The sequence below is a fragment of the Colobus angolensis genome, unplaced genomic scaffold (genome assembly GCF_000951035.1).
Source record: "Colobus angolensis palliatus isolate OR3802 unplaced genomic scaffold, Cang.pa_1.0 Scaffold26, whole genome shotgun sequence".
NCBI classification, from domain to species: domain Eukaryota; kingdom Metazoa; phylum Chordata; class Mammalia; order Primates; family Cercopithecidae; genus Colobus; species Colobus angolensis.
Window position 1 is genome coordinate 3,470,846 of NW_012115821.1, and position 18,007 is coordinate 3,488,852.

An 18,007-nucleotide genomic window follows, 5' to 3' on the forward strand; every position below is an offset into this window, starting at 1 on the left:
AAGAAAAGGTCATTCATTTTTTGGTGGGGTTAGCCCCATATCTATTATTCCAGTAACCACTATGAAAGCCCAGTAATGGGATCTGACATTTCGGCTTGCTGACTGAGGACACGGCAGTTATAGTGATGGATTTCTGATTTTCAAAATATTAACAATGGAAATAGTAGCCACAATGGAAACAAAGACCTTATGGGAAAAGTTCTGGCTGACTATGAGTCTCTGAGCAGGGCATTCTCTGGATTTGGTTAAGGTTGATTCACTAAAAATAAATGGCAAAATAAAGAAGACAGGTAGGTTTAGAAAGAAGTTATTTACCACTTTAATAGGGCTGTCCAACATTTGGTCACATAGATCATCCTGAAACCTAATTGCTTTCATAGCCTTCCTATCTCACAAGAGGAGATCTGAATACTCTTGGAAAAAGCAAAGCAAACATAGAAAGAGATGCCATGGTAAGACTTGTTGCTACAGCACTATGTAGTTAACGATGCCAGACTTTGGATTTAATCAGAGGACATTTCCGCAGTCTAGGACAGTTATACAAAGCCTTAAGACATTGTATTTACAGGACTTATTCATGTAGGGATCCATATCCTACCCATAACTCTGCCAGAGTCTTAATAGCATGGTGGAGTGGCTCCCTTTAGAATCCTCATTTTCTTATATGTGGAAAAGCTAGTAGTTCTAAAAATATTTTCCTGGAAGAGGTTAGAACGGTTATTATATATCAATTGAATATAAAGTATGATTATGTAAGCCAAGCTTGCATGCTAATATTGCACAGGGTAGAAAGTAATAAAACAGGACAATGTGCTTCCTTGGGCCATCTGGTAGAAGCAGAAGGAAGTTCTTGATTCAGTATCATTATGATGCCTCAAATTCCAGGAGTCCACCTGTAGCTGGCCTTCTCGTGTCAGTGCCATCTTGAATTCTCAAAAGGGCACATATCTTCCTTGCCATTAGAAAAAGAAATGACTACCAAAACAAAGCAAAACAGACAAAACATCCAAAACTCAGAGGGGTACACCAGTCGTCTCAAACTGTGGTACTGTTCATTTCTTGAAGAGAATAGATAATATTTCAAAATATTATATATATATATACATATATTTCAAATGGTACAAAGTAACTATAGATTCAGATTAGAAGACAGTTGATCGTTCTTCATGATCCCCAAAAATTTCACTGAGAAAACCCTTTTTTAAGCCCACTTTCCATGGTGTTGCCAAAATGCTGCGTCTTCTCACTGTAGGATATTTCGTTACACACAGTAAACGCACTGTCATTATCTGGTAGCCAGTCAAAGTGCAAGTAAGAAATCCATTTGGCTTGTATATATGTGAGATGTTTGAGATTCTCAAAATGTATTTTCCAGAGGGTTGGTTTTCCTTTACTACCACAAATGCTTCTGTTAGGTTCTTGGGTGAATCTGAAACCAAAAAAAGACAGACATTTCAGGGAGAACAGTGCAAAATGAAGGCACAAAGAAATGTGATTACGCAGAAAATGAGGACACTTTGGATCTTCAGGATGTTGCTTTTTTTCAGATGATCTGAAGTCAAAAATCTTAAGGTTTAGAGCAGTCATTTTCAAATGGTGATCAAATCATATTGATAGGCCACCATATTTTTATCAATGCAATAAATTGATGACGTCACTCCTAAGGAGTGAGACTCTTGGAACAGTCCCTATCCAGGCCTGGTTTCCTAGGCATGTGACCTATGAAGTTGCACAAGGCCCTATCCTGGAAAGAGCCTCCTGCTTGGTTTAATGTTCTTCTGTTGCCATCTTGAGATTATTAATACTTTTTAAACAAGGGCTCTACACTTTCATTTTGTACCTGGCCTGCATGTTATGTAATCAGTCCTGTGTCTATCTGATGAGAATTTGAACTGAGTAAGTTAATCCACGGTCTTGTGAAGTTGGTCTGTTGTAAGATGTAGAGGGCTGGCACGAGGTGAGGTCGTTGCCAAGGTTAGACCACATGAGGTCGTTGCCAAGGTTAGACCACATCTGTGTAGGAACACACAGATGAGAATCTGTTCCTGTACAAGGTGAGAAACTGTTGCACTCAATGACGTAGTGTTCAAGGGCAATCAAGATTACATTTCTGTTGCTGTAGATGTCTTTTAATCCACTTGAATAGGGTACCAAAGGTTCAAATATTCAAAAGGACACATGTACAGAGAACCACTAATTTCAAGCATAAATAACAATTCTGATAGAGTTGATACTCCTACTCTAGAATTCTAGGAAATATGGCATTTTTCTTTATTATCTCTTACTTCTTTATAGTTTTAGAAGTTGAGTGTTCTGAGGCTAGAGGTAGAAGTCCATTTAAGGATTTTAGAGTTAGGCGGGTGGATTTGTGTTGGGCCAGTTACAGAAAACACCGATTTGACAAGATGGCTATAGTGGTTAAGTGTGCAATCTGGGGTCTTCTGCCTCCTCCTTTTAGGAAATAAAACTTGACTTTACATTGTGTACTAACTTGTTGATTTTCTCACTAGTCTGAGAGACATTCACATACTGGAATGAAGCAAATCCAGCGTAGTTTGCTACTTCCCAAGATATTATACCAGATTAGGTTCTGCTATTTTAACCTGTTAATTTATCTTTTCCAGTAACTGGTTTTCTCCTCATTTCATTCTCTTCCTCTTCCTGCCTCCAAATAACTGACATTCAGTTTTTAGCTGACATTGTTCCATCATTGTCAAACAACTTATTTTGTCTTTGAAAGGCAAGTAAATCTAGGGACTCCAAAATCACTAAGCCAAGGGGAAATTCAAGCTGGGAATGATGTCAGGCAAACCTGCCTCTCATTTTATTCCTAAATAATATAGCTAGAAAGATTTTTCAAAAGCCACATACCTCACTCACAATTTTACCACAAGGAAATTCCTTGTGGGTCCCAGATCTTTACCCTAAAACCTTTCTGTTGAATTTTACTCCGGCAATGTAAATTGATAGTTTATTTTCTCAGGTGCAGGACAAAGGACAGAACTCCAAGTCATTCTCTTCTCATCTGAGACAAATGTATATCTGATTGCATCTTCTGATGTAAAAATACAGATTAACTGAGCTAGATGAAGGCCTAGGTGGCTCTTCCTCTACCCCCTACCCACATGTAAATGGTGTATTTGGTGAAAGGCTGGTCAAAGACCAAAAGAATGTAACCATTTGTCTCTTATCTAACCACACCTTTAAAAATTTGCTTCTTTCCTCAATATCCACCCTTTTCCCTTTAAATATTGAAACCCTCAAAATCATCTTTGGAGAAAGGCACAGACCTACCTCTAGGTCATGCATTCATAACCTTGGCCAAATAAACTTTCTAAATTGAGTAAGACCTGTCTCAGATACTTTTCATTTTTACATCTCTAAGGGGGAAGTCTGTCTTTCTAAATTAAGTCATTGTTCCTGAATATACAAGGTATAGACATGTATCTGAATACATGAGATAGAGCCTTCCCAACTTTCAAACTTATGTATTTGATATAATTTAAAGAAAAGACATAAATAAATAGGTATCTAAAACTGCAAGAACAAAATCTCTAGTCAATATTGTGGTTGGTTAGTCTTGCTCCTAAGTACCAACAAAGCGATTTAATAAAGCAATTGAAACAATGATCAAGCAAACACAGGGGGATAATTTGGCCATGAAACTTCACCCAGATGTACTGAGATTCTCCCCAGAAGTGTGTGTGTTGCCAGATTTATTCTATTCCAGGCGGGGTCTTGGAAAACCTCTCAAGGTGAATGCTTCTTTTCTATGGGGTGGCAGCCAGGAGTCTTCCTCTCTTAAAAAGTTATTTCAAATCTCCTGAAAGAAAAGGCTTTGCCTAATTCCACCTATATTTTCTCCTTCCTTCTGTGGTAATAATGTCACTCATATCCATTGTTCCTGAGGTTTTTCTTTAGACTGTGGCCTGTTACCTGGGCTAGTCCAGACGTTCTGGGGTGTCTGGTAGTTAAGATGAACCACCGCATTTCTACTCTTCACCTTCCTTAAAAAATGAATACCATAAAGTTTTAAATTACATCATACTTTGAAACATTATTTATCCACATTTCGAAGAGAATTTTGTTCACGATGATTATTTTGGAAGTAACCTACAAAAGATGAAGGTTGAAACAGTCTTTTATAGGAAAGAGAATGAAGTCTCAGGAAGCTTTCTTGTGATTATCTTTATATTGAAGTTACTTTTAAAATAATAGTATGAAGGAAACTCTCAGTTGCTATTAACAATCTGAGTGTGTTTCTCCAACTTTTTTCTTCTCCTGAGTGAACTCTCTTTGAATTAGTCTTACACAATAAAGAACAAAAGAGGTAGTTTTCTTTTTACCTCGTTGATAACAGCAGAACAATGAGAACATGTGACTGATAATAATTAAAGTACATCTGTGAATTAAACCATTTTTAAAGTCAAATTGTTAGAATCAATATTTGAAGTGAGTAAGCATATTTGTGCTCTGATGGAGACGAATACATCAGGTATAGAAGAAAAGTTAATATAAAATGTGTTTTCAGAGCACACAATCTAAGGACTGGCATTGACACACCATTTACACAGAATAGATGGTTCCTGTATACATTATCTGGACTTCATTGGTGCCCTTTGTATTTAAAAGTGCTTATTTCACTGTGAATTTCTTGAGAAGGAGGGAGGAGGGAGGACGTATGTCAGTAGGAGTATTTGAGTCCTCTGAAGGTTTAAAAAGTACAGCTTTTCCAGTGTCCTCTTTTTCCTTTTCCAAGGACAGACTTGAGAATTCTCAGCTGACTGGTGTGCAGCTCACATGGCTGTAGAGTAGTCTCCTGTGTCCTTGCTTGAAATGGATGTACACGTCAGAACAGGTACATCCTCTGTTTTCAAACCAACTGCAATGGTAATTGATTTATCTCATCCATTCAACTGCTTGGGTTGAATTCAGCCCACCCAGGGAGGTAGCAAATGGTGTGCTCCAGTCTCTGTTACTGTGATCGGATCCTACACAATACTCTTGTGTTATCGGAAAATGTCTAGGGTGCATCTGCAACACATCTGATGGTTTTAAAATGTACTCTACAGAGGCCAAATAAAAGACAGTTACATTGGTCTCAAAAAAGTAACATTAACAATTTCTGTTTCTATTTTCGTTTTGTTTTGTTTATATTCTGTCTTCCAAAAAGTCTCCTAGGTGGTATCATTGGAATTTCACATACTTAAATCCTGACTTGAATTATTTTTCTCTACTGAGTTTCACATCTAGAGACACCATGAGAGCAAGACTTGCCTTCAGTAAAGGGCAATCAGTTATTTAGAACAAAGAGATTTGGCAGGAAATATATCAGCAATGTGCTTAAAACAAAGGTGGTTAGATTCCAATCATACTGGCCATCATTCAGAATAGCTTAAAACAAACCAATTTGTGAGGGCAACTTCAAATTATTCAGAAGAATCATTTTTAGGCAAAAGTAACCAAAGGGAAACCTAATATCCCACCTTCCACTAGTTAATTAAAATGGTTTCTGTGGATAAGTTGCATAAACCAGGCTCATTTCTGAATAATGTCTTTTGTAGGTGTTTCATTAAAATGAAACAGGATAATCCACATTAAGCTACACAGGCACAGACAGACGCATGTTAGCAAGCTAGGGTGGTTCAGAGGTCCCTCCTGGTAGCAAGCCGGAAATATATGGCCATTTACTACCAGTCAATGTGGTCAAAATAGGCAAGGAAATTTGATACACGAAATGTTTTCACCTATTTTATACGTGAAAAATAAGTTTTATATAGTATTATGTAGCATTAGTTTTGTCTTCTGCATTACAAAGATGCAAGAACCAATTTTATTTATCGAAAAGGTGATACTGAGAAGGAAGAGTAAGTCAAGATTAATAATAAGGGGTAGGAAACAGAGACATCCTTTCAAATACATCAGACTTTTGGTAGAATAAAAGTTCAGCATATTAGGATTTGTAACCAATGGAGCTTGCTTTAAAAAATACTCCATAGGCTGGGTATGGTGGATCATGCCTGTAATCCCAGCACTTTGGGAAGCTGAAGCAGGAAGATTGCTTGAGGCTAGGAGTTAGATGCTGCAGTGAGCTATAATCACACCACTTCACTCCAGCCTGGGCAACAGAATGAGAGCCCCCTCTCTCAAAAAAATCTCCAGTAAATTAAAACACACACAGGCATGCACACACACACACACACACACACACACACACACACACATACATACAAAGAGAGAGAAACAGGGCTGATACTCAATGGGTACACATACATATGACCACCCTTGTTAGGTTGACATACTTTTTTATTAGTGGATTTATAATTACTGTCTTAAGCATCCGGAGCATCTCCCATACCTGTCCCCTTTAGGATTCCAAGGCTGTCCAGTAACTACAGGGTTAATATCTGGCTAGCTGAGTCTTTCTGCCGTGCTCCAGCATCAGGGCACCAATTCTGATGGGTTGGATTACCCCACCCTAAAGGTTGTTATTTGTTTAGAAGATCACTCCTGATTTAACCAGAGAAATCAAAGAATGATTTATTCATGCCCCGAAACCCTTTTCAGTTCTCTGAAAGATCATCACAGAACTCTTTTAAAGAACCATTAGAGAATGGCTTCTGTAGGTATACTTAAACGCAGACCCTTTCAGCAAATCATCTGGATGAATTAGGGAGGAACTTTATTTGATTATCATTCTGAGCACTATAGATGTTGGATGAGTTATCCGAATAATTACCTCATGATTCCTCTCCCCTCTGACTGGAAACCCAACTTAATTTATGAGTCTGTGACAGAAACACTAAACTGCTCAGTGTGGAAAAGTCAAGTTCAATCTCTAATGCCTCATTCATAGATGGACACTGATCTGCATAGTTAAGAAGGCTTTCTGTCACAGGAGAATCGTTCTTCTCTCCTGTGCAAAGCTTCTGTGGATGCTGTTTGCACAGCCCAAACTCAAATAGTACAGTCTGTAACATGCAAAATACATTTGAAATAAGTGCACTTACTCTCGTGGTCTTAATTTTGTTGCCTGTTGCGCACATCCATCCGGAATTGTCAGGGAGTGTCTTACATTCTTCTCCTTCTAGGCAAGGCTCCATCTCACACCACCATTTCCCAATCACTATGGAGGCTGTGCAAAAACAGGAAACAACTGTGTTTGAAATTTATCCAAACAACCTGAACACTGACGTTGTGTCCCTCTGCAGATTTCCATGTTCTTGGAAGCACACTAAGTCCTCTTTAATCCTCCATGACTAGTTAAGAAAATTCTGTTAAGAAAAATGAGATTTTAATCTCTGTGTCTTCCAATGCAAATATAATTATGTGGTCTGGTTTCATCAAGGAGCGTCTTGTTAGGGATTGAGATTGCCTTTTCAAACTTATGACAGTAGGAGAAACCTAACATGGCTGACTCCATCTTGCTTCTAACATTGAAGCTATCTTTGGTCATTTCTGGGCATAGGCCAAGCTAATTTTGGGAGGAATTTAGTTTAAACTTAAAGCAAGGATAATAATAACCCTTCCCAAAAGTAAAGTACCTTTGTAAAACTAATGAAAAGCCACAAGGTTAGGACTATGAGAGAGGCCTGAATTCTCTTAAGATATAGAAGTAGTTAAAAGATAATCAGCTATTGTTCTGGAGGCTGCGAGATTTGTAATTTTCCAATTACTCCTGTAGATAACATCACTATTGTAGAACTGAAAATTGACTGTTTGAGATGTTTTTCAGACTTTTGCATTCTAGCAACCAACTGACTCCACTGAGACCCATGCACTCAGGACTCAACCAGTCCTGTGGCCCCCACCTGGAGGCTGACTTAGCACATGAGGACCATTTGCCACACCTCTATGATTTCATCCCCAAACAATCAACATTCCCCATTCCCTAGCGCCTTGCCCACCAAACTACCCTTGAAAAATCCTAACCTCCAAGACTTCGGGGAGACTAATTTGAGTGAAAACTCCAGGTTTCCCATGTGACCAGCCTTGCCTTAATTAAACTCTTTACTGCAATATCATGGTCTCAGTGAGTTAGTTTTTGTCTGTGCAGTGGACAGGAAGAACCCACAGGCAATTAAAAAAATCTTTTTTTAAATTTTTTATGATGAAAGCATATGGAAGAGGAAGACTCATGAAGGAAATAAAAATATTTTATCCCAAAATATACTTCTTTGACATAGTGTGAGATGGCTGTTCAGAGAGCCAGCAAACAAAAGTAGCCCAGCAAAGTTATCTTTCAAGGGGGAGATTTGTATCTATACTGAAAATCTGCACTGATACAACCAGGCTTTCTCTGAAGTCCCCATTGTCCAGTCTAGGAAAAATTAACTGAGAGTCTGAAACTTTTAAAGGCATAAAATAAATATGTACCATCTATTTTCTCTGAGGGCTGCTACCTGTGAGACCAACATTGCTAACCAGTCCTCTTTTTCTCTCCCTTCTCTAACCTGTCTTGCCATATAACCTGATTTACCATCATAACCTCTTTTGGGCCATGCACTGAGTCCCCATTCTTCATGTAACTTCAAGGTAGTATTTAAGTTTTTATATGCCATTAGGGGGTTAGTGTAATCACTGTGATTCTCCCTCATGTACATATTGATAAATTTGTATGTCTTTTCTTTTATTAATCTGCCTTTTGCCCTCGTGCCTTTTGATTTTTCATCAAAATTTCAGGAGATGAAGGGGAAGTTTCTCTTTGCCCCCTACACTTAATTTTTGGGTCTTGAGGAACTTTCATGTTGTTAGCTTTTGTAGAGCACAGAACTTGCACAATTTCTATTCAACGAAGGGGACAAAATGCCTCAATATTCTTCAGAATGACTGAGGCATTCTTCTCAGAAAGGCCAATTTATCCACCAAGCATTAGGGTTTATCCCTTAGCCTAGGGCCCTGAAGAATTTCAAAGGCCTGGCAAAAGAAAAAATGAATTGACTGAAAGTACGAAAGAAAAGTTGCAAAATAAAAGTCAAGAGTAATATTAGATGAAAATATTTCCTTACCATCGAGAGTATAGTTGATATGGGTTGTGGTTACCTTTTGTGGGGGGAACTATGAAAAGTTGAGCCTCTGATAAAACTGCCCTAATTTTCAGGAGGATATAAAGAATGACCACAATTGGAAGCTGGCAATGAATTTAGTGTATGTATTAAATATTTACAGCACAGGTTTTCTGATAACAAAATTTTATAAAACCAGTAACTAGAGTCACTCAATGCAAATCAAGAGACTCTCCATTTCCCTTAACGCCTTGACTGAAAAATAATTTCTACACAAGCACCAGTCATTGCTGTAGCTCCTCCCTGTGTTAGCTCTTCCCAACTCCACCTGAGCTTTTCCCATTCAGAATCCTCAAAATGTCAGCCAGGTGTTTGTCTCACGATGCTTTCTGGTTGGCTGTTTTTACACTGGACCAGAACCCTTCTTCTTTACTCACTCCCCTCCACCCTCCATGTTCCAAAGATGCTCTCTACTATGATGTTTAAGTCTCATAACAACAAAGAAGCCGAATGAAATATGATAACATCACAGAGGATTAACATTAAAATGGATGGAGTAAACCCTGCAGCAAAGCAGGAGCACATTAAAATTCTCTCTCTTGGCCGGGCACGGTGGCTCACGCCTTTAATTAGTACTTCAGGAGGCCGAAGCGGGTGGATCACGAGGTCAGGCGATCGAGACCATCCTGGCTAACATGGTGAAACCCCGTCTCTACTAAAAATACAAAAAAAAAAGCCGGGAGTGGTGGTGGGTGCCTGTAATCCCAGCCACTCGGGAAGCTAAGGCAGGAGAATAGCGTGAACCCAGGAGGCGGAGCTTGCAGTGAGACAATATTGCCCCACTGCACTCCAGCCTGGGCAGCAGAGCGAGACTCCGTCTCAAAAAAAAAAAAAAATCTCTCTATCCAGTGTCCACTAGAGGATGAGATTGCTGACTTAAAAGCAGAATGGTTTAAACATCCAGACATCTCTCTGCACTTAGGCTTTCCTTCTATGCTTTTCTTACTTCAGTCTTCCCCTTCTTTAGAATTCAGTGTTCCTCAATCTTTACTTTGAATAAAATTATTATGTAGTAAGGAAAGAAAAGAACTTGTATGTGAGGAGTGTGAGCATTTTCAAATTATTGGGCCCAGGGAGGTATAAAATGAGATAGCAATCACACCCTGCTTCCTCTCTTTTGAGACATGCATTCATCTAAGGAGATGGCTTGCAATTGCTGCAAATAGCTATACATTAACCTAATAATGCCTCAGTGGACACCATATCCCATGCCCTATAGCTTAGCAATGGATATCCAATCACTAATTAACGTTATTTCTGTAAGCCAATGAGAATTCCTAATAAAAACTTTGCCCCCATCCCCATTTTTTCCCCTTTAAAAACCTGCTTTTAACTATGGCCAGTGGAGCTCATATCCAAGGTTACTTGGGTCTGAGTCTTCCAGGCAGCTATCGTAATGTTGGCTCAAATAAACTCTTCAAATTACATTTTGTGCTTCAGGCTCTTCCCTTAAAGTGACAGTAGGATTCTATATGCAGTCATGTCTACTCTATTATATTGTCAGTTTAAGAAATTTCTCAAGGGTAATTTTGCCATATTTAATTTTTACCTTAAATGTGAACCAGACCAAATTACGTATGATGCAATTCCATTGGATATGGCCAGTAAGCATAGGTGGTAAACTCTTCTAAATAGCTCTATTCATATGTAAGACAATGTAATATTATGGTAAAACATAGAGTTCTAACAGAAGACACAAATCCTCTACAGGGTATAGAATGATTGAGAGTTTAAAGGTTTTGTTTTGTTTTGTTTTTGTTGGCAGTGATCTGTATCTGGGCGTGGAGTAAAGGAAGATTCTTGTCATGGGTAAAAGTACTTATTTATGTGAATGAACAGATGACAATATTACATAAGAGAAGCACATGTTATAGTGGCAAGAAAAACATACACTACTGAAAGGGAACAAAAATAAATTATAAAATCTCCAGTTACATACATAAGATACAAATCAAGGTTTGCCCGTGTTTATTGAAAACCTATAATCTGAAGTTTCCTTTGGGTGAGCACTTAATCAGAAACAGTCCAGTCACATTTACTACCATTTCTGATGTGTATCCACTTAAATCTCACCTAATATTTCAAAACCGTTGCCCTGAATCTAAACCATCAAGAATGGAAACCCTTTGGTCTTAGCATGAGAAGAAACTGCCTTTCCCAACAGTCCTTCAACTTAGCATTTTGTCACCCTTTTTTCACAGTCATGCAAATAATTCATATCCTTCAGTGGGGTCAGCTTTTCGCATTTTTTTTTTTTTTTTTTTTTTTTTTTTTTTTTTTTTTGCCTCCTTCTAAGCCCATACTGTTCTCATAGAAGTAAGTCTCCTGAGATCTCATGGTTTTATAAGGGGTTTCCCCTTTTGCTTGATTCTCATTCTTTCTTGTCTAGCACCATATAAGATGTGCTTTTCACTTCTGCCATGATTGTGAGGCCTCTCCAGCCACATGGAACTGTGAGTCCATTAAACCTCTTTTTCTTTATAAATTACCCAGTCTTATGTACGTCTTTATCAGCAGCATGAAAACGGACTAATATAGCCTCATAAGGATGTGACTGCTCACCTTACTACATACCTTCCTCTTTTTTTTTTTTTTGTTCTCCTTACCACCTGGCCCATTTTTCCCCTTTAAATACTGAAGCCCTCAAAACTCTCTTTGGAAAAAGTATAGGCCACAGTCCTGCAGTGACTGGTGTCTGTTTTTCCCAGGTGTATTCTCATCATTGGCAAAATAAACTTCCAAATTGATTGAGACCTATCCCAGACTTTTATTATTATTATTTTGGTTTGCAAAGCTACATTCTCCAATCATAATTTTCTCATAAACTCATTTTTTTCTGTAATATATTTTTTAAAATTTTACAACGAGAGAATTTCAAGATTGCCTCCTCTTCACCCAAACTGAAAGCTACCTAAAAACCTTCAGGTTATTTGAAAGAGAATTGATCTACTAGATTTAATTAAATGAGCTAATATCAATGCTAGTTAACTGTTTTTACAATTTTGTCTAATGGAGATACTTATGATAAGTGATGGGAACCCAGATATGCACCCCCGCAACTACTTCTTTGGCATATTTTCAGATGGCTATTCAGAGGGGCTGTAGACACAGAAATAGCTATGAAATGCTGTCTTATGTTTACATACGATTTGTATGTAAACAAGAAATCTACATTAGTGAAGTAAAGAGTGGATGCAAATGAACTTTCTCTGAGCACTGCCCAATGCCCCTACCCCCGCAAAAAAAAGACTCAAAGTCTGACAGAGAAACCGTTACCACAGGCTACCATTTATTCTTTCTGAGAGTGCTCCAAGATACCTGAGGGGCTTTTATCTGCATAAGAAGACAGCCTTGATTTGCCAGGTTTTGCCCCTCCCAGTGATGCCACCTCCCCTTCCTCCCCCTGAGAAGACCCAAGCCCCTATTCTTTCTGTAACCTCAGGGTGGTATAAAAACTTCAGTCATCCAGCTCTTTTGGGGTCTCACATTTGTGGTACTCCCATGTCTCTGTACATATTAATACATTTGCATACTTTCTCCTCTGTGGATCTATTGGCCTTTCATTTCAACAGACAGATTGGAACCTTCAGAGAGAAGAAAATTCTCACCCCTACCTAAGAAAAATATGAAGATAAATAATTCTTAAATATTTTGAATTAAGATAGTCAATGCAATAATAAAAAGATTAATTAACATTTATCGAGCGCTCCTATGTGTTTCTCTGTTAGGTATTTTAAATGTATTACCTCAGTTTTTGCAGTAACTCTGTTAAAGTAGGTAGTTAGGTTGACATGAACAGGGCAGGAAATGACCCCCCACCAGGAATGCCTGGCAACCATCAGGGGATGGTCAGGTGGTTGTTAAACTGTCTCTCTAAAACAATAATTGGTCACAGCCAGTGCCAGGGAAAGGCAGTCTCCCAACAGATAGAAAACACCTGAAGCTGGTCATCAGCAACTTCCCCATAAGATCTCAGGAGTTGGATGAGTGGGCTCAAGCATGTACACTAAGAAGCAAAATGACGGAGTTTAATAGACCTTCCTCCAGGAACACTCAACTGATAAGGGAAAAATGCCTCAAATGAGCATGTTCACAACTTCTCAAGTGCTGGCGGGTCACTACACATGTGGACAGCCCCACTAAAGGAAGAATCAGGGGAGATGGGACACAAACCCCAGAAGTAAACCAACTTATAAAACTCCAAGTCAAAGATCCAACTGTATTCTTGGATCTCTCAAGTCATCCGCTTGTCCCTCTTTCAAGTGTACTTTACTTGCTTTCATTCCTTCTCTAAACTTTTAAATAAACTTTCACCTGTGCTCTAAAATTTGCCTTGGTCTCTCCCTCTGCTTTAAGTCATTCGGTCAAGTTCTTTCTTCTGAGGAGGCAGAATCTGAGGTTGCTGCAGACCCATATGGATGTGCCGCTGTTAACAACCCTATAAAGTAGGTATTATCATTAACCCATTTTAAAAGTGAGAAAAGTGAAGCCCGGAGAGATTAAGTAACTTTCCCAAGCTTACACAGGTAGGAAGTGCAGGAATTAACACTAAAACTTAGGCTTGCTTCACCATAAAATCCACGTTGTTTTTTGTTGTTGTTATTGTTGTTGATCATTATAATGCTCACTCAGTGCCTCCTAGCTTTGTATTCAGCATTCATAGAATTTAAAAAAAAAAAAAAATTGACTTTTGAGTCCATGAATTCTCTGTGTTGTATTACTACCGAAAATAAATTTCATATCAAACACAAATACTTTCAGAAAACAAAAATATTTAGTTTCTTGTAATAAGGGAGGAGACCACCCCTCATATTATCTTATGCCCAATTTCTGCCTCCAAAGAAAGAAGAAGTAAAAACTAAAAGGCAGAAATGAAATCTACAGGCAGACAGCCTGGTGCCACACCCTGGGTCTGGTAGTTAAAGATGGACCCCAACCTAATTGGTTACGCTATCTATAGATTACAGAAATTGTATAGAAATACACTGTGAAAATCCCTATCTTGTTTTGTTCCAATCTAATTACCGGTGCATGCAGACCCCAGTCACGTACCCCGTGCTTGCTCAATCAATCACGACCCTCTCACACACACCCCCTTAGAGTTGTGAGCCCTTAAAAGGGACAGGAATTGCCCACTCAGGGAGCTCGGCACTTGAGACAGGAGTCTTGCCAATGCCCCTGGCCAAATAAACCCCTTCCTTCTTTAACTCAGTGTCTGAGGAGTTTTGTCTGCAGCTTGTCCTGCTACATTTCTTGGTTTCCTGACCGGAAAACGAGGGGAATGGCAGATGGTTGAGGCAGCTCCTTAGGCAGCTTAAGCCTGCCCTGTGGAACATCCCTGTGGGGGACTCTGACTAGCCTGAGCAACGCCGATCCTGAGAGTGCTCCCGGGTAAGCATTTGCCCCAGTGGGACACCTCTCCAGAGCAGTGTGTGGCAGGCCTCCGTGGAGGATCAATGTAGTGGTTGAACTCCGGGAACGAACGGGCACTTGGAATCTGGACATCTAAAACTTGGTAAGACTAGTCTTTGAAACTTGTCCACTCTGAGTGGAAGCATGGCCTGATCACCCATGGTGTGCCTTTATTGGCACTTTGGTTTTGGTTTTGGTTTTGATTTTGATTTGGTTTGAATTGCTTGACAGGACTGGTCTTGGGAAGTTGCCCACTCCATTTGAGTGGAAGCGTGGCCTGATTACCCACAGTGTGCCTGTACCAGCACTTTGGTTTTCATTTTTGACTTGAGTTGGATTGCTTGATACTTTGGTTTCGGTTTTGACTTTGCTTGGATTTCTGGATACTCTGATTTTGGTTTTGATTTTGGTTTGGTGCAAACTGCAAAAGTGTGTGTGTGCCCTTTTTATCTGTTCTTTGTTTTGTGGTGTGCCTGTGGTGTGAGCATGGTGTTTTGTCTTGAGGAAGCATAGATCAGGCACAAATAAGCCCACCCTACTAGGAACTACGTTGAAATATTTCAAAAAAGAATTTAAGGGAGACTATGGAGTACTATGACACCAGGAAAACTTACACCTTTGTGTAAGATAGACTGGCCAGCATTAGAAGTAGGTTGGCCATTAGAAGGAAGCCTGGACAGATCCCTTGTTTCAAAGGTATGGCACAAGGTAACATGTAAGCCAGGGCACCCAGACCAGTTCGTGTACATACACACTTGGTTACAGCTGGTTTTAGACTCCCACCCCCAGCACACAGTGGTTGAGAGAACAGCAGCATAAGCAACTGGCAGAGGCAAGGAAAGACCAGCAGAGAGAGAGAAAGGAAAGAGACAGACAGGAAAAGAGGCAAAGAGAGAGGGGAAGAGACGGAGAGGAAGAGACAAAGAGGGAGTCAAGGAGAGAGAGAGGAAGAGACAGAGGCAAAAGGAAAATCATAGAGAGACAAATTCAAAGAGAGAAAGAAAGAAAGAGATATACAAGTAGTTAAGAAGAAAGAAAAGTGTACCCTATTCTTTTGAAAGCCATCATGCCAATTGTAATTTGGACAAAACAAGGTCTTATTAATAGCAAAGGATAATTAAAATCCCAAACTTACAAGGTTTTCAACAAAAGTAAAATTTGCTAAAAGTTAACAGTGTAACATGTATTACAGTAACTTCTATTCTTGTGGCCTTAGACAGTCTAGTCCACAGACATAAAAAAAGGTTCACTTTGGAAAAGAATGGTTATCATCTTCAAAAAAAAAAAAAAAAAGGGGAAAAAAGGGGGGGTGGAGTTTATATAAAAAGAGTGTTATATGGTAAATTCTTGTCCTGAAATAAATTAACTGGTTGTTTAAAGAAAGAAATGTTTGTAATAAGTCAGAAAGTTAAGGCATGTCAAAAATTCCCTGTAAAAGTCATAAAAAAAAAAAGATTATAAAAAAAAGTGTGTTAAGAAAAGAATTTATGCAAAAAATGTTGTATAATTTAAAAGTAACTAGGCCTCCTAAATGTAAAACTACTGGGGAAAAAAAAAAAAAAACAGGTTATATGCAAGGTGTATAAGAAAAGTAAAATACACCTTTGGCAAAAGGATTATAAGGAGGCATAAGAATGTACATTTTTACCTACATTAAAAAGTTAAAATAATTAGTATTGTTTTGAAGGTTTAAGCAAGTTTTAAAACGTTAATTGTAAAGAACATTCTGTGTGTAAACATATTAGCTAAAGTTAAAGAAGTATCATCCAGTTTTTCTGTGAACTGGACATTAAAGTAAAAGCATAACAGGTTTTTCTTAAAGCACCAACCTGCTCTTTAGCAAAAATTATAAAAGGTTAGAAAGAGTCTATAAAATCTTACCATATGGTCAAACATTAAAAATTAAATAAATATGTTTACAAGGTTTTATTAAAATTAGGTTTAACATTAATAACACACTAATACAAAGATAAACATTTAGCTTATCTGGTAAAAAAATCATACGAGAAGCACTGTTAAATGTAAAATGGTATTTGGTTTTCTTTGGTTTAAAAACTAATAAAAATAGATGCTGAAGGAAATTTCTCAGTAAAAAGGCACTAAGGACTATAAAGTCCACTGCCAAGGTCCCCACATTTAAAACAAAAGGTCAATTTCTTAAAAATTATGTACTTGGTTTATCTTCCACTTTCCTTTCTCACTAAATAAATAAATAAATAAATAACAAAGTCTTTTCGCACACGTACCACCCCTGGAATTTCTGGTAAACCAGCAGCAGCCTGAAGATTACATTCTCATCAAAAGGTGGAAAGAAGAAAAATTCGAGCCAGCCTGGGAAGGACCCTACCTTGTGCTGCTAACCACCACGACTGCTGTTCATACAGCAAATAAAGGATGGACTCATCACACCCGAGTCAAGAAAGCGCCACCGTCTCCAGAGCCATGGGCCATAGTCCCAGGGTAAAACCCTACCAAACTAAAGCTAAGAAAAATTTAACTCTTTTAATCTATTCTATTACTCTTTCTTCTTTCCTCATTCTATTGCTGGCCATCTAGTTATTAACATAACCAAGTCAATTTTGCCTCAAACTGTTGCATGTAATGCTTGCCTTGTTATACCCTGTGAGGACTTGCCAAGTCAAAGACAGCTTTCTGCTTCAGAAAAGTACTTCTGTCCCTCCTGACTGTCCTCAGACTAGGCATTAGTAAACTAGGGCCATTTAATCTGGGGAGATTTCAATAAAGACCTCAATGCCAACCAGGAGTGTTGCCCCCCAGTATAGAGCTTTCATGCCATAGTTGGTCCAACATTCTGTGGACCACTAAAGAGCAAGGATGGACTGCCCCAACCAGTTTTTGTAATTTCCCTAAAACCACACATTCATTTTACTAGAGGATCATAGAAGTGAAAGACTTAAACTTTAGCAATTAAGACAGGATACCAAGATGCAAATGCCTGGTTAAAATGGATTGAATATTCCATCTGCACATTTAAAAAAAAAGCAATTGTTATGCTTGTGCACATGGCAGTCCAGAGGCCCAGATTGTCCCCCTTCCACTAAGGTGGTCCTCCAGTCGACCAGGTGTAGGCTGCATGGTAGCTCTTTTCCAAGATTCTACAGCCTGGACTAATAAGTCATGCCAAGCTCTCTCTCAGCTATATCCCAAAGTCTGGCACCCCGTGGTTCAGCCCCTGAGGGCCATCCAACTTCCATCTCCCAACACTAAGTTCACTTCGTGTCTCTCACAACAGAGAGGAAACTTAGCATTCCTTGGAGACCTGAAGGGATGCAATGAGCTTAAAAATTTTCAAGAGCTGATCAATCAATCAGCCCTTGTTCATCCCTGAGTGGATGTGTGGTGGTATTGTGGTGGACCTTTACTGGGCACTCTACCGAATAACTGGAGTGGCACTTACACTTTAGTCCAATTGACTATCCCTTTCACCCTGGCATTTCATCAACCAGAAGGAAAAAAATAATAAGACATCATAAAATGAGAGAAGCCCCTTACGGCTCTTTTGACTCTCA

General features: G+C 38.8%; 1 protein-coding gene across 2 annotated transcripts in view; it reads right to left on the minus strand.

Annotated features, from left to right (window-relative positions):
* Nucleotides 1–295: 295 nt before the first annotated feature.
* FAM19A1 (family with sequence similarity 19 (chemokine (C-C motif)-like), member A1) overlaps nt 296–18,007 on the minus strand; it is a 560,030-nt gene continuing 542,318 nt past the window's right edge. For both annotated transcript variants that reach the window (XM_011947170.1, XM_011947168.1), the window contains exons 4-5: nt 7,011–7,135; nt 296–1,429 (exon numbers count right to left, since the gene is read on the minus strand). In XM_011947170.1, coding sequence (XP_011802560.1) covers nt 1,412–1,429; nt 7,011–7,135 — 143 coding nt within the window. In that variant the 3' untranslated portion in view covers nt 296–1,411. The remainder of the gene's footprint in view (nt 1,430–7,010; nt 7,136–18,007) is intronic.